This window comes from Eretmochelys imbricata, chromosome 6, assembly GCF_965152235.1.
Source record: "Eretmochelys imbricata isolate rEreImb1 chromosome 6, rEreImb1.hap1, whole genome shotgun sequence".
NCBI classification, from domain to species: domain Eukaryota; kingdom Metazoa; phylum Chordata; order Testudines; family Cheloniidae; genus Eretmochelys; species Eretmochelys imbricata.
In genome coordinates, this window is record NC_135577.1 from 78,670,949 (window position 1) to 78,696,516 (window position 25,568).

At 38.5% G+C, this 25,568-nt stretch overlaps 1 protein-coding gene across 3 annotated transcripts in view; it reads left to right on the forward strand.

Annotated features, from left to right (window-relative positions):
• Positions 1–25,568, forward strand: part of DPH6 (diphthamine biosynthesis 6) — a 367,209-nt gene that overhangs the window by 268,972 nt on the left and 72,669 nt on the right. For all 3 annotated transcript variants that reach the window (XM_077818948.1, XM_077818949.1, XM_077818950.1), the window contains one exon: positions 1,311–1,553. In XM_077818948.1, the coding sequence (XP_077675074.1) occupies positions 1,311–1,553 (243 nt within the window). The remainder of the gene's footprint in view (positions 1–1,310; positions 1,554–25,568) is intronic.

Sequence of the window (25,568 nt, forward strand, 5' to 3'; positions counted from 1 at the left end):
TCCTGTGCTGGCTTCAAAGCTGCTTACACCCACTATACATCCAACTTCTGTACTTAGTTTTCTTGTCATGTGGAGTAACATTCACTGCTCAGAAATTGTACAGACTCTTTAGAGAAATAAAGAATAAGGGAATGAAGGATCTTGATGTTGACATTAAATTCGTAAGTCCTGAAGATGTCTGAACAGTTGGAACCAATGTTTCCTCTTTTAGCTGTAGTTGAGAATGTAGGTCTTGAGAGTGCTGTCTGGTAAGCTTGTGAAAAGCAGCCCAAAGTAGCTATGCTTTAGCCACAAAATAACATATGTTGATCCGATACCCTGTCTGAGCAGTATATCTGGCAACCAATTAGCTCTTGAAGCAAACAGGCATTGTAATTAGATTTCTGGAAGGTAAACCCAACACTCTAGGTCCCAGTAAGATTCTTCTTCAGCAATCTTCAGTGTCCTGTTCCTTGGTGGTGGCTTATCATGAATTGTATAGCTGCCCGTTAGCTGGGTATTATTTTTAATGATACTTAAGTTATGCTAAGGACACCAAGAGTATTATGGATAGTTGCCTTTGTCCTGTTTGTATACATCTAAAGAAATAAAAATAAAATAAAAAAATGTAAGCAGCCACAAACCAGATTCATTATGCATATATGTAAAAAACCCCATAAAATACAGTAGCCCATAACTCCACCTGTTTAAACTCATGGAAACTCTGTAGATTGTGCAAGTGTACTTGAAGAAAGCAGAAGCAGCCAACCGTTCAGCATATTTGGGGATTGGCATGTTGTAGAAACAATAGCAAAATTTAATGTCAAACAGAGCTGTTAGGCTAATACACTGTAGGGAATGGTTACCTTGATATGATTGCCTTAAAATAATGAAAAATATTGTTGTCCATATATTGTAGAAGTAAAAAGATCAATTTTTCTGTGTACCTGAGTTGCCAGGCTGTAAACAACTTATTTTTTAACTTGACACAAACCCTTTCAGTGATTGCAGAGAAATATTGTGACATTGTGAAAGGTTAAATTTACATATTTCTAGACTTACTTCATCAGTTCACAGCTGATTCTTTTGAAGATTATGCACATTTGACCATCCATGTATTAACTCTTAGGTTAAAGTTTATTACAGTGTGATACTTTTATAGTGTAACTAAATCCCTGTCGAAAATGACCTTTAGGTTGACATACTTGCTCCATTTGTGGCGAAGTCAGAGGTGCTTCTTTGATGACAGAGAACAGCAAGTGCTGAAAGAGAATGCTTAGAAAAAGGAAACAAAAATTCAAACTTGTTTTTTTTTTCTTATTCTCTTCTAGGTTGGAGAAGTTCTATACTGTGCTGGACAGATTGCATTAGTACCTTGTACCATGCAGCTTGTAGGTGGTGGCATACAAACTGAGGCTACAGTCTCCCTAAGCCATGTTGAGAAAGTCCTTAAAGCTATGAGCCACAACACTGAACTCCACCACATCCTTATGGCAAATTGTTATGTAACTGACAGCAAGTACATTCGTGTCGCTCGCGCTATATGGCAAAAGAAATTAAGCGAACTTAAAAAGGTAAGATCCATTTTCTTCTTTCTAGTTTTAAAAAAAGTCAATTTATAAAAAGGTTTTTTCTAAGTCTTGCAGTAATATCAGAATTTTCTCAGTGCATTTCTGAGGGGTTCAAGTAAAACTGATATAATAAGGTTTGATTGAGCTGTTATGTTCTGACTCATAAGTGGCTGTGCACAATTGAGAACGAAAATTGCTTAATAGAAAGTTATAGTCATCACTAACTTTGTCTTAATTCCCCAAAGCACTACGTTAAAGAATTCTTTAAGAACAGCCAATCCCTCCTGAAAAAATTTGAACAATATTCAGTTTGAAATAGTTCTGCCTCTATCTTCTGTAAAGGTGCTGGGCAGTTTCTCTAAACTTTTTTTGAATTATTCTGCTGATTTTCTTGTTTCTGTGTTTATTATAAGCGATATTTTCATGTAAATGGAGTTCAATTAGCTTTTGCTGCTTATTTTTCACCTGAACACATAAGGCCAAATTCTGTCCTGAGCAAGTTTGCATGGCTGTTAATGACTCTCATCCTCTCTGACAATATAATAATTTGCACAATGATTTCTTATGATGCAATAATACTTTATATTCCTGTTCCAGTTTTTCTTGAATGATCTCAAAGAACTTTACAGGCATTAAATAATGAATGGTCACTACACTTCTGCATAGTACCCATTTTACAGGTAGATAAACTTGAGATAATCACCACATAATTACCATAAGTGACTAAAAGTGTTCTGACTTCTAAGGGGAACAGATAGTTGGAGCAGAAGAAACTGTTTTGAAGTTGAGTTCATGTGTAATACAAATATTCAAGGAATCCTCTGAACTGTGCTCAATAACCTTCCTTTCCCCCTATTTCTCCCCTCTCCACTTTCAGCCCTTCTGCATCAGTGCAGCCCTCTCTCTGAATGAGGAGGGATGCATGCAATTTTACTCAAAGCCCATCACATTTCTCCATCATTTATTGGAAGGGAACTCTAATGAATAATGCCTTCCATTTCTCTGAGAATGAGTGCCTTTCTAGAGTTCCTGGCCTTCGTCTACACTCTTTTAGCTCTACTAACCTTGGATCTCAGTTTCTTAATTCAACCTGTATTATTTTTGCATGTTGCACTTCCTGTAGCTTCTTTTTTGGGGGCATAATGTCAGTTTTTTTTCACCTGCTCCAGTCCTTTCTCGGTGGGAATGTATTAGCAAAAAGGTGAGTCATTACAGCATGATCTGAATAAGGTGGTTTATGGCTTATCTACACTTGGAAATTTACCAAAATAGCTATTCCAGAAAAATTATTCCATAACAGGTATTTTGTAAAATTTCTAAGTGTAGACAAGCCCTTAGACTCTTCCTGTTTCCTGTGGAGAATGTGCCCTATCTCTTTCTTCTTAGAATTTATACCTTTTAGTCATATTTATGTCAGAGGATTGCAACTGCCATGGCATCTCCTTAAGGTAACATGGTCCTTAAGATAATATGCTTCTACTCATTTAAGGGTTTTGTAGATCAATATCATAACCTCTAAGTGGAACTATTAGTGAATGGAAATCCAGTGCAGATTCCAGAGCACCAGTGTAATATGCTCTATTCAGCTGGAATCATTTAGGAGATGGATCATCTCATGATGCACCGATGCAACAATTGCAAAAACATCTTATGCAGTCCTATTCCAGGACCACAAGAATTGTCAGGGAGAGAAGAGTCAAGTTTTTCATGTTAGCTGACAACTGGAGGAAGGTGCTTTTGTTTTGTCTAGCTATTTGTCAAGGGCATGTGTGCAACATGGCCATGAGGCTAGACACCATTTTGTCTATGGGAAGTGTGTGCCCTCATTTGACGGCAAATTGGTGGTGGTTGCCAATTCTTGGAAACGCTTCCCTTTTCCTCCTAGTCTGTTTTAAGTCTTTTCTTGGTACAATGTGACCCAGATATTCTTCATCCACTCTCATATTTCCTCCATGTACTGAAATTGCTGGGAGATAGGGCTGTCTGGGCAAAGTGAAAAATGCATATAGAACTGCATGTCATCAGGATATTGCTGATATCATAGCCCATGTCAGCTCATGGTTGTCTCAAAGAGAATTTAAATAGGAGCAGTGACAGGTATGAGCCTTGCAGGACTCCACATATGAGAGCTTTTGGGGAGAAGGATTAGCTCCCCAACAGCACTCTGTGGGATTTCTTAGAAAGGCCAATTTAGAGCCACTTCATAAACTTCTGTCAGGTCCCATAAGGAGCTCATTCCCTCATGAGTGGCAGTGTCAAAAGCAGAGGAAAGATTAAAAAGCATCACATTTTTCAGTGTTGTGAGTCATCCTGGGAGATTGACAATCATTGCAACAGTTCTGTGCCATGGCTTGGCCTGAAGATGGATTGGAAGGATCTTAAAAATATCAATGGAGGTTAAATGTTGCTCTAACCAGTTTCCTACCACTTCCTCAATAATCATGCTCGGAAAAGAGAGGTTTGGATGCTGTGTTTTTTCTTAGTGTGTTGGGGCCTTTACTGGTAAGGGATGGTTTATGTATAACCCACACTAAGGCAAGGAAAGAGGTAACTCGTTTCTATCAAAGGGAGGCCTGTTCTTCCCTGAGAAGCTGCTTGGCCTGCCAGCTGGAAACAGAAGAGTCTCACCTTGGCCCATCAAGGTTTGTGTGGAAGGGGAATAATAGATTGGGCATTCTTATGGAGAATTGAGTGTTCTCTCTCTCCTCTGACCAGAACAGAATAGAGCCAGGAGACTTGAAGGCCTTGGGAAACTAGAGAGCTGTACTTCTTCCCCTTCTCCTAATCTGTGGAGGCAAGGAAGCCAACCTTCCTGGGTCTGGCACTTACTTAACAAATCCTTTTGAACCAAACTGGAGAAAGCCTTAGTATTATTTTTCTGTGAGCAGACCAGGACACTGTGGCTGCACACTGAAAGTTTTGTGTATTAAAGAGACAGGATTTTCTCTCTCCTTTTATTGTGTTTTCCCTTTCTTTGCTGGTGTCCCAATACTACAGCCCTGGGCCTCTTTCATGCACCATAGGATGAAATAATGTTCTATTCTAGCCAAATAAAACAGCCAGCCAAATAAAAACATTCTGTTATTCAAGAAGAGTTTTCTTCGTTTCAAGCAGTGGCCAAAGATAGGCATGAATGAATAGCAACCTACTGGTTATCTAATAAGAGCGAACAGTGCATAGATTGGAATTATTCAGTTTTAGTCATTCCATGTGTGTAACTGTGCAAATAAAATTATTCAGTTCAGAGCTCATTTCTTCCAAAGCAGACATTATAAACCACAGATTTAATTAAATTTTTAGAGGGCTTTCAGACTTGTGTTTGCTTGTTGGGTGTTCTGAATTTAACAGAGAAATGATAGTGTATTGTGATTATTGAAAGAAGAAAAGGAGTACTTGTGGCACCTTAGAGACTAACCAATTTATTTGAGCATGAGCTTTCGTGAGCTACAGCTCACTTCCTAAATAATATACATCATACTTCTCAACTGCCAAGGCTTATTTATGGAACACCAAAAAATTATTAGTAGAGTATCATAATGATGTGAGATTAATTTCTCCTGCATAAATAATGTTTTTCTAAAACTTCAGTTGAATAATTCTGTATATTTGATGTCAATAATATAGAAAAGTACAAAATACAATACATAAATTGTGTAGGACAGAAGCGAATTGAGTCTAAAAGAAGGGACCTTGGAGAAGTGTGTGGGTGAGCATCTATATGTGTTTATATACACAGAAACAATATACTTCTAGGAACAGGGCCGGCTCTAGGTTTTTTGCCGCCCCAAGCTCTGAGAGCACAACTGCCCAAGCCAAAAAAAAAAAAAAAAAAAGGGTGGCCGGAATGCCGCCCCTGGAATTGTGCCACCCCAAGCATGTGCTTGCTTTGCTGGTGCCTAGAGCCGGTCCTGTCTAGGAAGATGATAATGTAGAGCATGAACATGAAGTTGATGGGATAGTCTGAATAAGGGCCACAGGATCAAACCCATAGTTCTGTTTAGTCCCTTTGTTATCACTATCCTCAGTGATAGAAATGAGCACTATTCATTAGGCATTGTTACCTACCTTGAAAAAATGAAGGTGGTTTCCGACTGTCCAAATTACTTCACTGATACCTGTTAGGGGGCTTATTCCTTAACCCACTTACCTCCCTGGTCCTTCTCGCATGAACAGAGAGCAACTATACCCGAAGTCCAAAGGTGCAAACAATTCGATGTTTATTGGCGTGAACTTCCAGCAAGCATGATTCCAGTTTCCTTCCTTAGTGTCCCCCTTCCCAGCTCTGACACCACAGAGCCTTACACCTGTGTCCCTGTTCCCATTCCTGCCCTTAGCCAAACTCGATTCCAATTTCCCCACCCCTATTCCCTGTTCCCGTTTCCCCCCCCCCCCACCCAGCCCCTTAAGGTTAACCTGTCCCCATTATTTTCAGGCTTGACTTGTTTTTTCACCTCCCTTTCCTGGAGGGCCATAATCTGAGTCTTCTAGTAGCTTGTTTGCTGACCAGATGTATTCATTATTTGCAGCTTCTTTCTGCCCATCAGCTAGGTAATTTGCACAGAGGTTTACTAGCTTGCTTCTGGATCCAAAGCTGTTAGCAGCTCAGACACTGTCTTAAAAGGGAAACATTTTACTTCCACTAGAGTTCTCATTACTTTCCACTTTCATCTCCTGCTCCAAATCACACAGAGATCTGAAAAAGAAAGCACAACTTATTGTGGCCCCTTTTGGAGCCCTAATAGGATTTTACTTAAGTACCATGTTTTGTTTGCATTTCTTTTACCCCTTCTCCAATATACACTGCATACGTCCTGGGAAAATGCACATTCCTTCCATAGTTTAACTTCCATAACGTTATATTAGCCATATTAATTTTACACAAGGTGTGACTGCCTACCATGCCCACAGAGTTTTCATGCACACCCACCAAAGCAACAATCTGATCCCCCAGAGCCACCCCAAGGCTCAGTGTTCCCATCATTCCTCCCCTTTTCCTTTTCTTTTTCCTGTGCACACACAAAATTCTCTTTTGCCTAATATCCCTTGCACTGTGATTACTCTTTTTTACACAACTGTACCCTGATTACACTTCCAGCTTGTACAACTAGACACAACCAGGGCAGCCAAGTTAAGGTCCAATAGAAACCCCTTACATCCTTTAGTGATTTTGATTACATTATCCAAGTTAAATAATTTTGATCAAACTCTCTCTCCACCTGCTGCCTGCAGCAGTCCTTTATAGACCATTTCTGTGGCATAAGGGCCCATTTTCCCTCAGAATAGCTGTAAAGGCTTCTGGGGACAGAAGCATAGTGGTGGTAGTAGCCACTCTACCTGACTCCCTTGGATAATTTAATTACCAAGCTTCCATCCAGTGTGACTGCACAGAGTTGCACATACAGTTACATTTATATAACTGGGTTTTATCATTAAACAAAAACTTCCTTCTTGTAACACCACAACTGTTACTCTTTTACCATTTCCACAAATCCCAAATGTTTACTTTCCTGCAAACCCTGTATCAACAATTTTTGCAAACACTTATCAAAATATTAAAGAACCGTTATCATGCAGAGGCAGCATGATATAATGAATATGGAACTAGTCTGAGAGCTAAGAGACCTTTCTTCTGTTCCTGGCTTGTCTATTTTCTGGCTAAGTTACCTTTTAGCAAGCCACATTACTTCTCTGTGCCCTTGTTTTCTCTGCCACTCTGTCTGTATACGTAATTTGTCTGTATACGTAATCTGTTTAAATTGTAAATTCTTCAGGCAAGGGCTGTCTGTTACTATGTATTTGTGAAGTGGCTAGCATAATGGGACCTGTAGGATCTTCTGGGCACTACTGCAATACAAATAAATAATTACATTTCAGTTAAAGCAATTTCATTTACCAGATATTAGGTTTTTTCTCATTTCAGATGCCTTTTCAGTTTATGTCTGTTGCTGTTTGTCATATATACCTTTTCTCTCACTGTACTGAGCAGCAACAATTAGAAACATTGCATGGCTTCACCTACCAGAAGCAGTAAGTAAAAGATGTGTTAGTCAAGGCTGGTATATCAGCACCAATTCACTGATTTCCTTTCCATTTTTCTTTGACCTGGAAAGCTGAAATGACACATTATGCTTTAGTTCTCACTTCTCATTTTTCTTTTCTCTAACTTCTTTCCCTTCCAGATCTTCTATGTTAGAGAGAAAGCAGAGATGAAATTCAGTTATGGGAGAATAATATGGATTATGGGGGATGGGAAGGGGAGAATGGGGAAGGAATGAGAGGAAAATCCCTCATGGCCATCTCACAGCTAAATATGTCACTGGCCAGGCAAGAGTGAATCCTACAGGGAATTACTAGGAAAAGTTCATCTCCCTCTCAGGAGTTCTACACTGATATGTGCCTAAGCATATATCCCCCTCTATCTCTCCTAGAGCTCAGTTATGTCTCACTGCAATGCTGTCTGACTTCTCTGCCTGAAGAGCTTACGTGAGAGCTGAAAACTCCCCAGACAGGCACTGTTGAAGTCTTGGATTTGAGCCGTAGGCCTGGTCTACACTTAAAGTTTACATCAACATAGCTACAGCACTCAGGGATGTGAAAAATCCACACCCCTGAATGTCATAGGTATGCCGACCTAACCCCTAGCAGAATGCTCCTGTCAGCTGAGCTACTGTTGCTCGAGGCGGTGGTGTTCCTATAGCAATGGTAAAACCCCTTTTGTCGCTTGTAGGCTGCATCTACAGTACGGGGTTATGTGTTTGCCCCTCTTTTTTATAGTTTCAGGTCCCTCATCCTTGAAAAACATTTCCAGCTGTGAACAAGGAGACAAAGAATCTATGTGGAAGGATATTCCCTGCTGGGTTTTTTTTTCACCTGTTGGAGTTCTAAGTTAATTAACCTCTTGTTTTCCTGGTCCCTCTTCATTGCAACAGAGGGAGAGCTTCCCTGGATATAAAGTGAATTCTAAAGTTTTATCGAGCTTACACTCATTATTTTACAAACAATAATCATTTGTTGTTTGTTAAAGTTAAAAGAGGAACAGAAAGTCAGAGTAGCTCAGTAGATTAAATACTTATCCCATAAGGTTAAAGACTTATCACCCAGAAAGAACAGGCCATTCTATAAGAGGTTTGGCATCTGCATTTGCAATTTGTGAGTTGACTACCTGGTCAGTGCACACCTTCATCTGCCATTACTAGTTATTTGCTGACTTTTTCACTGTAAAATAAGCCCACATCCTTTATCTCACTTCTTATGACTTCAGCCATCTGCAGTTGCTGTTGCTAGATAAAATGGGAAAAATGGGTGTATGACAAAAGGAGACTACGTACTGATTGTTCTTTTTGTCATAGCCCTCTTAATCCACTCTACATCCCTTGGCCTCGTATCCAGAAGTATCACTTGGAGCTTTTAGCTTTCTCCTTTGATCTTATTCTCTATAATTTTGCTCTGTAAGTCTCTAACTTAAAAGGCAGTGAGCAGATCAGTACTCATATATACTAGCGTTAAATTATATCTTTTTTCTCCTGGCTTCTGTTAGATGGAATTATAATTCTATTTATAATTGCTATTGGGGATGTCTGATAATTGGCAAGTATTTAATAGACATTAAATTAAAATGAGATTGAAAGAATGTGAAAGGGGAAGAAAACCCCTAATAGCTGGTAAAAGGTACTCATCTCATTCTACTTATGCAATAGTTTAACTTCAAATGGAGGAAAGCAGGTTAAGAACCAACTCACTGCTGTTATGAAATATATTGCAAAATGTTCTCAGAAAATTCATTTCTCTTGTTCTTTAAAAATGTGTCAATCTCAAAGTAAATTCATAAATTCAGGCTTCTGAACTTTGTGTAAAATTTACTGGGTTTTGAAAGACATCTACTTTCTAAGATTTTGAATTGTTATTTTTTTTGTTTTGTCTATTTCAGTAAATAAAGATCTCTTGTTCCATTTGATCCAAAGGCAAGGTAACATCAGAAATACTGAATTATGAAAGGGAGGTGATGGTAAAAGATTATTTAAGAACATTCATGCAGGGTACCATCAATTTCCTGCAATTATATAGCTTCTGTCTGTAATCTTACCAGATTTTATAATTGAAGTAGCGTTAGGCCTGGGCAGTACATTTATTAGACTTCCAAGAAAAGCACAGATAACTGCATGAATTCCATAGTGGCTCATCACACACTCTTCCCTGTGATTCAGTACTCAACCAATGCCCCAGGATGGTGTTAGCTGATGACAGTATTGCTGGAGGTGTTGTCTTTCAGATGAACCAGAAAGCTAAGATCCTGACCATCTGTCGTTATTAAAGATCAAAAGGGTATTTTTTATAAGAATAGGGAAGCTAACCCCAGTATCTAGGCCAATTTCACTTGTGATTTAGATGGCAACAGGAATTTCCATTTTCTGCTCTAAGCTTTTGTGTATCTTAGCTGGGTGCTGCTCAACAGCCTCTGTGTTCAACACTGAGTATGGCAACATTTTAGTGTTGGTGAGTGATTCCTTACCTGTGCAGTGTTGAGCACTTTGGGATCCTTCTGGCTGAAATGTGTTACAGACATATAAATGTTTAATAATCACAAAATGCCTGTAGAAGTATTGAGTGTTGCATGGTGGTAATTGAAAAGCTTCCCTTGCTGCTTTTGACATTCTGAGATTCTTCACAAATAAGGTTTCACTAAGAATTTTTTTAAAAGCTAGACAGAGGATGTCAGAAAGGTATTTAAGTTCAGCACTAGTTCTTATTTCTTCAGAAAGGCAATCCTTTTAAAAGCCCAGTCCCCAGAGAGATACAACACCAGCAGTGGGGCACAAGGGAAGCTTGTGGGGCAAAAGAGTTTTCTTTCTCCTTCTCACTTTCCCCTATCCATAGGGAAGGGGAAAGGGAGAAGCACAGGGACCAAGCCGGAAACAATGGGTCAGCAAGTCATATGGATTGTTATTACGTGGAGATTATGGTGGAATTAAATAGTTGAGAGGTAGGTGAGGGTTAAAGCCAAGATAAAACAAAAGATAAGAGCAGAAGCAATTAAAATAGAATATAGGCAAGGGTAAGAATATGAATAGTTAAAGGCGAAAAAATAATTGGAACTAACAAGCCATGTGGAATCATCACCCAAATCACTTCGTATGTTGTAACCCTTGTTCCTCTGTTCCTCCACTTTTCATGCATCTTGTACATTCTTTGCGGCGGGCTGCTCTTCCTGGATGTCTGTAAGGCAGGTAGCACACTTTACAAGTTACTGTAATATAAATAATTACTAATAATAATTTTGCGTGTTCCGGAGTAGGGCAGTTTCTGGCTAACCTAGTAGTTAACGTTTAGAGCTTCTCCCTTTTATTTTATTTTATTTTTTTTTAAGTGTATAACATAACATTTCTAAAACTTCCTGTAGATTGAACTGACAGTTTTCCAGATAAGTATCATCTTGTGTTTTTCTTTTCTTCGCATCTTTTTAATGACAGTGTCATGTAATATGATGATTTTATGAGTGGTTTTGCTAACTCATTCATCAGAGTAATCAATAGAAAAAATAAGCCATATGGATTGTAGTCCATTTGTATTGGATGGGACAGATGGCATTATTGATAGATGGAAATATTCCAAGTATTTATTGTATAATGATATTACAGTGATTCTGGCTGCAAAATTTTATTAATTTAATCTTTTTAAGTACTTTACTCAGTAAGGGTTGAATTGTGTGTTTTAGGCACAGTTCTCACTGTGTGGTGTTGAGCTTTTTGGCACCAAGGGGAACTCCAGGAGGAACTGCTTGCAGGCATCCCCACAGCACAAAGGGAGTAAACCCAATGTTACCCCCTTTCAATTGGTGCAGTATAGTTCTCCCTGAGTGCCCAGCCAGCTCAGCGGGATGGTCTAGCAAAGCCATGGCCCCACCTTCTTTCCATCTGTCCCCATTCACTTTGAGGCATCTTGTTCCCCAAAGGTGCATTAAGGTGTGCAGTTTAGGTGTGCATTAAGGTAGTTTTCAATAACTCCTTGTGCCTCCAACACATGGTGCAGCTACAGTGTAGGTGGGTACAGTTGGGCAAATAAGAATATATTGATTCTGATCATCTCTGGGGGAGAATTAAGGCTTTAAATGTGTTCTTTTGCCCTAAAGATTAGGGTTGGAAGAGACCTCAGGAGGACATCTAGTCCAACCTCCTGCTCAAAGCAGGACCCACCCCAACTAAATCATCCGAGCCAGGGTTTGTGAAGCCGGCCCTAAAAACCTCCAAGGATGGATATTCCACCACCTCTCTAGGTAACCCATTCTGGTGTTTCACCACCCTCCTAGTGAAATAGTTTTTCCTAATATCCAACCTAGACCTCCCACACTGCAACTTGAGACCATTGCTCCTTGTTCTGTCATCTGCCACCACTGAGAAGAGCCGAGCTCCATCCTTTTTGGAACCCCCCTTCAGGTAGTTGAAGGCTGCTATCAAATCCCCCCTCACTCTTTTCTCTTCTGTGGACTAAATAACCCCAGTTCCCTCATCCTCTCCTCGTAAGTCATGTGCCCCAGCTCTCTAATCATTTTCGTTGCCCTCTGCCTGACTCTCTCCAATTTGTCCACATCCTTTCAGTAGTGGGGGGCCCAAAACTGGACACAATACTCCAGATGTGGCATAACCAGTGCTGAATAGAAGAGAATAATCACTTCCCTTGATCTGCTGGCAGTGCTCCTACTAATGCAACCCAATATGCCATTAGCCTTCTTGGCAATAAGGGCACATGGTTGACTCAGATCCAGCTTCTCGTCCACTATAATTCACAGGTCCTTTTGCGCAGAACTGCCGCTTAGCTAGTCAGTCCCCAGCATGTAGCAGGGATTCTTCCGTCCTAAGTACAGGACTCTGGACTTATCCTTGTTGAATCTCATCAGATTTCTTTTGGCCCAATCTTCCAATTTGTCTAGGTCACTCTGGACCCTATCCATATCCTATTCCTACCTCTCCCCCTATCTTAATGTCATCCACAAACTTGCTGAGGGTGCAATCCATCCCATCATCCAGATCATTAATGAAGATGTTGAACAAAACCGGCACTAGGACCGACCCCTGGGGCACTCCGCTTGATGCTGGCTGCCAACTAGACATCAAGCTGTTGATGACTACCCGTTGAGCCTGACGATCTAGCCAGCTTTCTATCCACCTTATAGTCCATTCATCCAACCCATACTACTTTAACTTGCTGGCAAGAATCCTGTGGGAGACAGTATCAAAAGCTTTGCTAAAGTCAAGATATATCCACGTCCACTGCTTTCCCCATATCCACAGAACCAGTTATGTCATCATAGAAGGCAATAAGGTTGGTCAGGCATGACTTGCCCTTGGTGAATCCATGTTGACTGTTCCTGATCACCTTCCTCTCCTCCAAGTGCTTCAAAATGGATTCCTTAAGGACCTGCTCCATGATTTTTCCAAGGACTGAGGTGAGGCTGAGGTCTGTAGTTCCCCAGATTCTCTTCTTCCCTTTTTTAAAGATGGGCACTGTAGTTGCCTTTTTCCAATCATCCAGGACCTACCCCGATTTCCATGAGTTTTCAAAGATAATGGCCAATGGCTCTGCAATCACAGCAGCCAATTACCTCAGCACCCTCAGATGCATTAGTTCCAGCCCCATAGACTTGTGCATGTCCAGCTTTTCTAAATAGTCTTTAACCTGTTCTTTCACCACTGGGGGCTGCTCACCTCCTCCCCATACTGTGCTGCCCAGTGCAGCTGTCTGGGAGCTGACAAAAATAGCAATGAGTACTTCAGCTTTATCCACATCATCTGTCACTAGGTTGCCTCCCCCATTCAGTAAGGGTCCCATGCTTTCCCGACCTTCTTCTTGTTACTAACATACCTGTAGAAATTCTTCTTGTTACCCTTCACATCCCTTCTTAGCTGCAACTCCGATTGTGCTTTGGCCTTCCTGATTACACCCCTGCATGCTCGAGCAATATCTTTATACTCCTCCCTAGTCATCTGTCCAAGTTTCCACTTCTTGTAAGCTTCCTTTCTGTGTTTAAGATCATCAAAGATTTCTCTGTTAAGCCAAGCCTAGTTGGATTTCATCCATGAGGTAAGGGTACTCTAAGGCCTTTGACTACTTTTGAAATGTTGTTCCCCACAAATGGTAGCTAGATAGTGAAAGTGGTTTCCATCTCTTATTCAGATGTGATGGTGTATACAAAACTTCAGGGGGTAGGTTTGCCAAATCTGCACAGAATTTTATCTCTTTTTCTTTTCCTTGTCCTAAAAGGGCAAATATTTGTTTAAACACTTAATATATGTGGTGACGTTGAGGACAGTTTTGTACTTTTACAGTATTTACTTTTATTTTTTAAACTTCAGTCTAAACTTTGAGAATTTCCAGATGGTTACGTACATTTTGAGTGCTAATGAAGCAATAGTTAATGGGGAGTTTGGAAAAATGGATGAAACAGAGATCACAGAGAAGTGGAAAGATCAGAACAAATATTCAATGACAAGATGTGGAATAAATGTGAACTTTTTTTTTCCAAGGAAAGATAACATTTAACATCATAGCAAAATCTATTGCTAACTCTAACACCAGTTAGTCTACATCCATTGATTCAAGCAGTTCATTTTATATTTTCATTTTCTTTCTATAAATTATGATATTACGGTTAAATTGTATTAGTTCCATGTTGGGTTAATTCTTTTACTTAGACTGTTTCCAGCATATCCATCATCATCATCAATATCAATGAACTTTGCATAGAAAAATCCAGTTAGTGGCATCAAAAAGTATACACATGCTGGATGTTTTTGCCAGATTTGGATTTAACACAACAAAATTTCAGGCATGGACTGCTTATCTCACTCTACTAAATACTCCTCAACAAAGACAGTAGTAAACTAAAAACATACTCCATCCTCAGCACACAGGGAGGAGTATATTGCAACAATTAAAAGGCAGTAACTTTGGATTTACTGCCTTTGTGTTGTGTGGGAGTCCTACAAGGAGTTCCCCAAATGCCTTTTTATGGCTCTTATTTAATGTGAGTGGTTGTGAGAGTCCATGATTGCTTCAAACCCAGCAATAAGTGCTACTAATTACTTTTACTCTGCCAGAAATACCATTTGGGTTACTGACAATATTTATCTTAATGGCACATCATGTAGAAGCTGAGGAAAGAGATTTGCCATACTTTATCCGATGGATATCATGTCTATGTACCTTGCTCATTTTAAAATTTTGGGCAAAACTTTCAAACCTGGTTGTCCAAACTAAGCTCCTTAATACAAGTGCGGGTTCCTAAATAAAGGTGGCCTGATTTTCAGAAGTGTTGATCACCAACAAATCCCATTGAATCGAAGCGTGCTCCAGGATTTATGAAAATCAAGCCACTTTTATTAAGGTGCCTATTTATTGATTGAGGATGGTAACTTTGTGTCCAAATGTGAATCTTTGGGCCATGGAGCCAGATTTACAAAGTATTTAGGCACCTAAAGATGCAAGTAGTTATTTAGTGGGATTTTCAAAAAACACCTAAGCAGGTTAGTAGCCTAATCCCATTGGCTTCTGTGGGATTTAAGCACTAACATGCTTAGGGACTTTTGAAAATTGCTACATAACCCTATTATTCTGGCACTGAGGCTGTAGTCATGAGTCAGAACCTAAAATAGGAAACCAAGGGCAAGGCTCCCAGGAAAGTACCTTCTCTACAGGCCAATCTTCATCATTAAGATCTTTCAGTTTCTTTGTAAATCAGGCCCGTGGTGTTTTAGTATACTGGCAGTCATTAATTTGAATACAATTTGTAAATGGCCATGGCTGTTTATCCTAGTAAGTACAGAAAGAGGTTATATTCAAACACTGGACAACAGGGACTACTCCTGCTAAAAAGAATTGGACAGAGGCTTGAGATCTTCTTTATCCATGGAGTAAATTACCTTTTATCTTAAAGAGGGCATGGAAACTTTTGAAGAAAAATGGGCTCCACTATGAGATTCTAGATTCTAGTAGATTTATAGCATCTGCTCTGGATAGTGTACCCTTTCACTATCCAGAGTAGATGTTATAAAGCTCTAATAGCCAAGGAAAATGTATTTGTATATATATTTTAGTGCATGTACTTATTTATATTTTATATTAATATTTATAATCAGTTATATAAAACATTATTTGAAATTATGCCATATACTTTGACCTATAGGCCATTGTATATGAAATGCTAGTTAAAGTCACCCTCTTCTTCACTTGGTAATTACAAAGAGAATAATTGAAATATAAGATACAGAAGTTAATGAACATTATAAAGATGTAAAATGACAGGTAGATTAAACTCTGCTACATTTACATTGCTGAAAAGATCTCCTACATTTTAATTAATATAATTGGTCATATTATCAAAAGAAAAGTAATAATTTTGAAAAATATTGCCATAAACCAATATCAAAAATTCAATAATATGAAAAGGCGTGTTTCTGTGTCCTCCTTCTCTCACATCAGGTTTATGATATTTATTTTGCAGCTAGATGATGTTTTGAATGTTCCATTTGAGGTATTAAAACAGGTCTTTTTTTACAGCCCATGTTAAGAACATGCAGTGCATTCAAACAGCACAGTAGCTGTGGGTCTTTCATCTTGTGCCTAGTGTATATCATTTCCCCAGGGTTAGGATTAAACAAAGCTTTTGTATTCATTTGAAGTAATTGTAATAAGAATATTTAACACGGGTCAGATGCAGACAGTGGAACTCTGGAGAACCTTGGAAATATTCTGGCTTTTTGACACTTGCCTACAGTGGGATGTGAAGGGATTACCACTATTTTTTTTTATTTTATGTTTGTAAGGAGGGAGATTATAATATTTTGTTGGTAAAAATTGTGAAATCTATATAGATTGATGCATTTAAAACAGAATATAATTAACAAAGAGAACACTGAAAAAGTTTGTGTGGTCTTAACTAAAACCTTTATTGAAAATTAAATGTATGTGAATAAAAAACCATTACAGAGTACTTAATGTTCTAATAAGCATGGATGAAGATTATCTTTAAAACACATTTTATTCATTTTGACCATAAAAGTAAAATAGTTATAGTCGTGTGTGTGTCTGTTTACTTACTTCATGGGAATATATCATGCCAGACCACAGCTGGTATAAATCAGCATTGTTCTATTGTAGTCAATAGAATATGTTGATTTACACCAGTTGAGGATCTGGCCCACATTCTTTATTATCTATTTAGAATGGAGGCAAAGAATTTTGTGTCCAAATGAGACACAGTGAAGAATTGCCCATCCAGTTGTTCAGAGTGGTAAACAGCCAGGTTCATCAAGACTGACTGTTTTTCCCTGGAGCAGTCTCTTTATCTGAGTGCTTTGTGTGATTTTCCATCTTCTTTGCAGAGATTAGTTGTGTTTTAAGCCTGTCACTTTTGCATGAATGCATCCACTGTCCTGGATGGGTGAAACAATATCTTGCCCTGTGACAACCTCTAGTCAGATTCCATACCTGTCATGTCTTGTGCAGGCCATTAGGAACTTTGTCTCATTAGCTGGGCCCCTGTTATCAGTGCTTTCTTAAGGAAGGCAGAATGCTGGTCTGTTTAAAAAGTGCTGAAGTGCAACCTTTGCTTGAAAAACGACCTCGTGAAATTGGAGACCTAATTACACATAGTCATACATCATCTCAAACCTCCCTGTTAGAGGAAAGATCAAGAAAGTAGTTGGATAATCAACCTCAGGGGTCTCTGCATGGAACAGGGTTCTTTGTTACCTTCAGTCTAGGGACTTGTCCTAACAGAGTGTGTAGTTAACATTAGTTTGTGCAATGAGCACTCTTCAACTGACAGATGAAAGTCCATGTTCTTTACTGATATCAGATATGTTTGCAGCTTTTGCTACCCTTAATCAAAAGATACTAATAATCAAACTGTAAGTCCTCACTCCTTCATTTCTGGTACAGTAGGTTTCATTTAGTGGTGATATGGGGACCAAAAAGCTCTCTCCTATAGGGTTCCTTAGGAATCTGTTTTATCACTGCTACTGTACTATGGTTTAACAGGGTATAACAGAGGAACAGGAAAATAAAATTCAGAGCCCAAGATCCTTCAGTAAGAAACGTCTGTTTTCAGTATTAATGCTGCTGTCTGGGCATCCAGGAATAACTATGGGTCCAAAAGGACAACCACTGTTGCAAAGTCCACAAACAGAAAGTGCATTTTTATTAACCAATGATCTTGCATTTAGTAGCATGAACTGCGTAGTAGCGTCCCTTTTAGCCAATGTTGTGAGTGCTCCAAAGAAGACACTTTCAGCAAGACCACTGAGTCTGATATCAGTGCTAAATACATCTGGTCTACATCAAAATGGTCTCTTCCTCATGAATCCTCTCATACTCTCCTCAACAAATAGCCAAGAACCCACGTCTCAGGAGCTAGTCAACTCCCACAGTGAGCCTCACATCCCAAATCTATGGGTAGCACCCTTATAGCCACCACTCAGTAGCCACTGATGAGTTGTATCTGCTGTAGTGGAACAAACAGGTAGTATCCTCTAGGGCAGGAACCAAAGCCCATCTACTGTGTGTATGGATGACAAATTGCCCTTAAAAGAACCCCACAATGAAACAGGAGAATATAAACTAGAACTCTCTCCCATCAAACCCCAATCAAAACCCACCATCCAAAACAAATCACCGTTCATGTCCAGCCCTCATGGCTCTCTCATTTCTACTGGAGTGGGAAGTTGCTACATAACCCTGTTACTCTGCGACTGAGGCTGTAGTCATGAGTCAGAACCTAAACTAGGAAACCAAGGGAAAAGCTCCCAGTAAAGTACCTTCTCCACAGGAAAATTCTCCCAGCCTAATTTATAGTATAATCCAAGGTATCCTATGTACTCCAGTACCCTATTATAATCTCAGGTTCCTCTGTTCTGGACATAATATATAATTTCATCCCATTGCTTTCCCTTCAGTCTTATCATATGGGCTCCAAAATATAACTCCACATCTTTACCAATCTAATTATTCATAAATGTCAAAAACAAAAAAAACTTTGTCCTTTTCTCTACTCCACTTTCAAGCTAGTATTCATAGTGACATGAATGTGAACTAACATTATTTTTATGCCACTTTAAACTTCGGCACATCAGACAGTGCTAACTGTTGACCCAGTAACATGTATGCCAACTCAGCAGTGAATAATTACTTTAACTTCCTCTCTGTTGTTGTTCTTCGCCATGAAGCAGAATAAATGCTTTCAGCTAGTGTGGTACATTCTTGTAACTCCCTGTCAATCTTCTAGTTGTAATTTTTCAAACAAAGCTGGAAACAAACTTGAATCCTGGTTTTTGTTTCGTCTGGGACATGTATTAATGATAAATATTGTGGAGGTGTTTTTGAGTAGGTCTTGCACCAGTAAAATTTTTTGTTGAAACATCCAGGGTAATTGTCTGTGATTGACTACAAAAAGAATTTGTGCATATAGATAAAATTAAAAAGAAATCTAAAGCCACATAGTTTAGAAAATGAAAGAAAATATTAAGTATTTACCGACAAAAATATTAATTGCCAACATTTCTCAATTCTTGATCTGTAGTTTATCAGCTTTTAAAATGTGTCCTTTACTGTTTCTGAGCACATTTTTGTATGTAGTTAGATGTCCATATACAATGTAGCTACACATGTAGTGAGTGTGTATGTCTCTCTCTGTTTTGATATTGTGTGAACTCATGTATTTTAAAAAATATCTTAGTGTAACAAATGGTAAGAAGTATGTATGTGTCTATTAACAAATCCAGACTCTGTTGGATCAACATCTGAATGAGTTCCAGAGTCAAGGGCCCTGTATATATCCTGCTTCAACCTTTCCAGGTGCCCAAATATAGTAACTGTTATCATCTGGTCTCTACTGCTATGGCACTGTCTAGCACTGCCTTCTGGTCTCTCAGAAGCTAGGGTCCAAACAATGCAGGACTTTAATGACTAATTCCAACACGGTGAATTGCACCTGAAAATGAATAAGAAGTTAGTATAGTCCATTTGCTCCGTCTCCCTATAGCTGACCCTTCTGAGCAGTCATGGTCTGCTTTAGATGTCGCTCCCTACGTGCTATAAACAAAACAAAAACAGAGTAGTGGGATTAAGGGAGATTAAATTGTGACAAGTTGCAGTGCAAATCCTTGAAAGCAAGGAAATGCCAATTTATGAGACTCTTCTTAACTGCACATCTACACAGCATGTTACCAATGGCAGTGACCTACCCCATGGGTAAAATACTGACCCCCACTGAAGTCTATGGAAGTCTTGCCATTGACTTCAGTACAGCCAAGATTTCACCCCATATCCCTACAATCAACTTCTTTCTGCCTCCAACAGATAAGTAAACACACACCATATTAACCTTCCATACTGTATAACACAAAAACTTAATTACAACCTCAGCAACATTAGTGTTGACATGTTCACAGGCTAAGTGGGTGGTATATAATGTATTCTGGAGGAAGTATGGAGTCGTAATTAAGGTTTTGTGTTTGAAAATAAACCCCACAGCTCAAGTGTGTTCAAGACTTCAGATGCGGAGCAGACTTGCAAAGACAACTTATAGCAACACCTGACATTTCCACTGTGACTCTTAAAGTAAGCCATTTTTAATGGCCACGGAAGAGATTTTGGCCATTAAATTTTCTCTTGTCCCTATTTGAATATACCTCCTCAACTGCTTTTCATCAGGTAGAACATTTCCACCTTTAACATCCTTCATTCAGTTAGTCTCTTTCCAAAAGTGCTTATTTTTGACACTCCACATGAAGAATAAAACCCTCAAGAGTGACAGTCTGTGATCATGTTTCATGTGGCAGACATCATTTGCTTTCAGTTTATATTGCTATCAATTTATTACTTTGTTCCTTGAATAGGTATCTTTTTTCCACACTGTAACTGATATATTGAATGATGTATGTTTGAGAGGTATTTCAAGGAACCTTAACTTTAATCATTAACTGGTTTTATCTTGGCTCAAGAACCTTCAGTTTGGCAAGAGAAAAGTTAATATTTTTAAAGCAAAGAAAATAGCTTTTCAATATATAATTATTTTCTTATCAATTTCACATTTTCATGCCCTTCTGATCATCTGGCATATAGTGCTTGACTTTAGCTCTGCAGGAACTGCTTTAAACATTATTATTACAAAGAAAGAAATCAGAAATCAAAGTGAATTCTTAGTACAATACTGAGGTATAGGAAGGTGCAATTGCTGTAACAGCAGCCTGCATTGTACTATGGAACTAACTCACAGCTTGATAGAAAGTCCCTGCTGGGGGGAAATGTAGGGGAACTGGTAGAGTTTTGCTACATCTGCTCCCTGCTGCTAGTAAGCTTTAACCTGTTTCATTTTTATTATGCTTACTGTTTAGATATTTTGCTTCCAAAATTATGTCTGTAGCTATGAGAACACATAAAAGGAAGTGCGACATAGTGCTGTTTAAAAATTTAAAACTATCAGCAAGGGAGATTAAAGGCCATAATGAGTAAGATGGTTGCCTTCTCAGTATGGGTTTTTAGAGATCAGGCACAGAGGCTCTGGTGGAAAGACAGAGTAAGCAGTGGGTAGGACATAAAGCCCACTCTACATTTTCAGTGCTTTGCAAAGGACGTATTCATTTGCATAGTATCAGTAACTATTATTTGTTCCTTTGTGTTGTTGAAATACAGATTCATTCATAGAGACACGGTACTAAATGAAAAGAAGCAATCATCTAAGATTTTGCTTCTTTTAGAACTCTAGCTCACTGCTATAAATTCATTAAAATTATTAAACTCCTATTTGTTACACCTTTTGATGAATCAGTTGACTTAGAAATGGCTTATTCCTAATGTTACATGTTTTTGCTCTATGTGCAATTTATGGAACTCTAAAGAGTGAACTTCTTCAAATGTCACTAGTTTAAATAAACACTCTCAAGTATTGTGTACAGGAAATCTGGTATAATCAGTACTCTCAATTAAATTTATTTTAGTCTTAAAGTGTAAGAAATTTCCTTATATACTTTCCATTGTTATTCTGTGACTTTTTTCCCTAGGTTGATGTCCAGCAATGTGAAAATCTTGTCATGCTCTCATGCTGATATACATTGTGTCCTCTGACTATAAAATGTGTTTTGAAAAGAGATTGAAATGAGTAAAATTAAATGGCTAGTTGAAAAAACATAGGCTATAGGGTTATTGAGCCTTTGTCACTGGATAATGAGACAGAAAAAACACTATGGTCCTTAATTGATAAATTAAGCAAAAGGGAATTCCATCTGAAATTATGTGTGGCTTTGGGATTATCTACTAGGAGGATTTTTTTTTTAATTGGAAACAGGCAGGTGGTAACTTTTGGGTTTTTTTTTTCTTGTTTACTTTTTGTAATTTACTATAATAAAATATTTCTGTGAATTTAGTGTTCAAGAAAGCTGTCTGATTGACAGCCCTAAAAGCAGGAGCCTGGTATAACACAGGTATTATGATCTTTCCGTACAGTCTTTCCAAGGTTCTTCGAGTTTTCAGTTGCTTATTTGTTCTAGAGGTATGGGTTCAACACTAACCATGTCAGAAGTGAGATGGGATTCTAGTCTCTATTGTGTTCTCAGTGGATATTTGTTCACGACACACAACCTATATATAGTTAGCACCCAGCCTCTTAAATTTCTCAAGTAAATTATATTTAAAAATCCAAAGATATAAAACAATGTAGAAGAGAGCCAGAACTAGAAATCAAATGCTACACACTAATCTTGGTGTCCCTTATATTAAAAGTACGCCAGAAAGATTTCTGTATAATTTATGCCTTAAATTTCAACATGAGCCCTACTGCACATCACAGAATCATCAAATAATTGAACACAAGTAATACTTATTGTATCAATAAGTTAATACAATCTCTGCTCATGGAAATCTTAGCAGCTAGAATAGCTGACTGTGATGCATTAGCTCAGTTGTATGTAAAATCCTGTACCACACTTGGATATAACAGTTCAGTGTCTAAGCGCTTTCAGTCGTCATGAGCATCTACATTTGCTTAACTTCTTAAAAAATCCTCTGAGAAAAAGTGTGTATAATACTGATTATTCAGATCAGAATTATCTGCAGGACTTCAGTCACTATGGTCCCAGTCCTGTGAAGACTTACACAGGTGCTTAACTTTATACACTATGAATAGTCCCATTGACTTTGGAACTCCTCACAGTGCAGGTAGTTGAGCACATATGTAAGTCTCTGCAGGATGAGGCCTAAGGGGGTATCTTTAGTTAGTTCTCTTGTGAGTTGCTTTTTACATGCTTGATGGACTACAGAAGAAGTTTAGGTGGTCTGTCCTCATGACAAGCCCTGACTCTAACCAGTTGTATCCCTGACTCCCATATAACCCAGTTCCCTTACATTCCTTTTGTACATAATTGGAGTTGCACTCGTGTACACTCAAAAGTATCTTATCGCCAAAAGTTAAATTGACCATCTTTCATCTGATAGCTAACTTCAAGGCACCACCATAGAGTTTTACACCATGGTTATGCAAAGAGCCTCATCTGGAAGTACTGAAACCAATGCGAGACAGGCACCTAAATTCCTTTAAAAATCTTGCCCTAAGTTTCCAAGCCAGTTTTTGCACTTCTGTGACCACTTCCCCTGTTTTTAAAAATGCATGCAAAAGACCCAAACAAACATCAGGGGAAACTGTCTATAAATTGTACAGGTAGTGAAACAAGCCATTCAGAATGTGCTATCAAATGCACAGAGTAAACAAACAGAAAAAATAGAGGTCCTTTTTGTATAGTCTCTATCAATTACATTAAACACTGAGTGTTACTTTTAATAACAGTAAATAAATATGGCCCCCATCCTCCAGTTAATCCTCCACAAGAGGGCTGCTGAACCCACACAGAGCCTCACTGAAGTCCAAGTACACACCTCTCTGTGCAACACATTGCAGAATTAGGGTGCAAAATTTCAGACAGAAATATGATTTTTAAATAGCATAGTCCTTTTTGCTTCCATAATAAATACTAAAGCTTTTAAAAATCTATTTTAATCTACCAATCTTGGATACTGCCTTTAAATGGTGTTAATACTTTTTTTTAAGTACACAACAAATAACCTGTGTAATTTCAGAAAGGAATTCAAAATACCAGGCTGTATTATTTCTTGTAGTTCACAACAGTAAGCTTTGAAAAGAAAAGATGCTTCACACTTAATTTTATCACTATGAAAGACTGGACCTGCCAGATTTACCCACTGAAATCAGTAGAGTTACACCAGAGATATCTTTGGCTCATACGTGTTTGACAAACTAGAATGCTGAAAAGGAGGTTTACTTCTGTCTTTCTTTCCTCAGGAATTGACATTTTATTTCTCTGCAGTTTTCCTAGTGGAATCACCACTTATAAAAGTCATAAACCTATTGTTCTAGGAGACTGTAGCAAAGCTTAAACTGGATCTCTGGAGTCTGGTACAATCTGTTTTATGCAGACAGTGTAAAGGAAATTTTAAATGTATTATTTAAAGGCACATTAATCTTGCCACTGTAATGGTGTAATAATACATACCAGAGAAGGTTTGCATAAACTAAACTTCTAAAAGAAACAACAGTTTTTGTTCTGTAAGTCAGTTCTTTGTAGAACTAGCAGTTACCCATATATTTCTCTCTCTCAAATGTAGTCAGATCCCATATTCACTCATGAAATCACTAAACCTTAACCTCCACACATACAACAAAAGGAAATCTTTGTAATGTACTTAAAGGAAGAAACCCAAACAAGCAAATATATGTAATAAATGTAAATATGTAAAATGTGTATCTTTTTTCAAATAAATTTTTTCATTAGGTAAAATACTATATTGGATTGAAAACATGCTTGTCAGATCTGAATATTTTTTAACTCCCTCTTTCATTTGGAAGTGGTGAGCTTTTTCAGTTTTTTAATTAAAAAAACTTTAACAATTAGCAAGACTTATTTTAATTTAAACATTTTTGAGTGTCACATTCTTCTTAAGTTAATTTACATCACTTGTAGTGCAGTGGTTTTGATTTAGGTGTGTTCACTGCAGTGACTGCCACTCTGTTTTGTAGTAATACAACACCCAATTAAGCATTCACTGGAATAAGTGATGGGATTCATGTAACTCTTGTACATGAAGAGTGAAAACAGAATGAAATCAAACTAACCGTCTCCCTCAGAGCCCCGTCAGCAGTCAAAAGGAAAGGATCTTGAACAGACTGTGGGGGATGTAACATGATGCCCAGAAGGCAGAAGGGGTGGGAGATGCAAGAGCACACATGGGACAAGAGAGGCAACTGCCCAACCTACCTCAGATCTGCCACCTTCCCACTGGCTGGGGATGGGTGACAGAGCTAGCCAAGTTGCTCTTGCATGTACCCCGTGCCCACACATACACATTTAAACTCTCCCAAGCTTTTCAAATGCATCTTTTCCCATGTAGCTTAACCACTCTCCCTCCCTTTAGTTGTAGCATGGGAGCTGTGTTTTTAGATCTGCCCAATGACCTGTTATAGGATCAGTAAGGAATTTTCCCCATTGAACCAAATTTTCCAAGGTCCAGTGGTTTTTTTCACCTTCTTCTCAGCATCATGGAGGCACAGCTGGGTGGAAAGCAATAGGACTCGTAAGTTTAATATTAGGAAAAGTAAAACTGATTAGCTTGTCACAGTTAGTGACAGGTGTCAAGTGCATATAAAGGCTAAAAAGGCCACTTCCAGAGGTAAATGAGACCTGGAATTTCACTGGTAGCCCTTATGCCTATAGGAGAAGTCTTCACAGACTGAGGTCTTCCATTGGCAATCTCTGCCATGCCTTGGCGGGTACACATGGAGCTCTTGTTTAGAGCCACTGGAACCCGTTAAATGCCTGGTACCCTCGCTCATCCCAGTGTTCTATTAATAAATTTGCAGCCTGCCTCTTAAATCCATTTTGTGTTTCTGTAGTTCATATGCTTGCATGTCCTGATCAAATGAGGCATACAAACTTAAGGCATATAAGACCTTTGACAGAA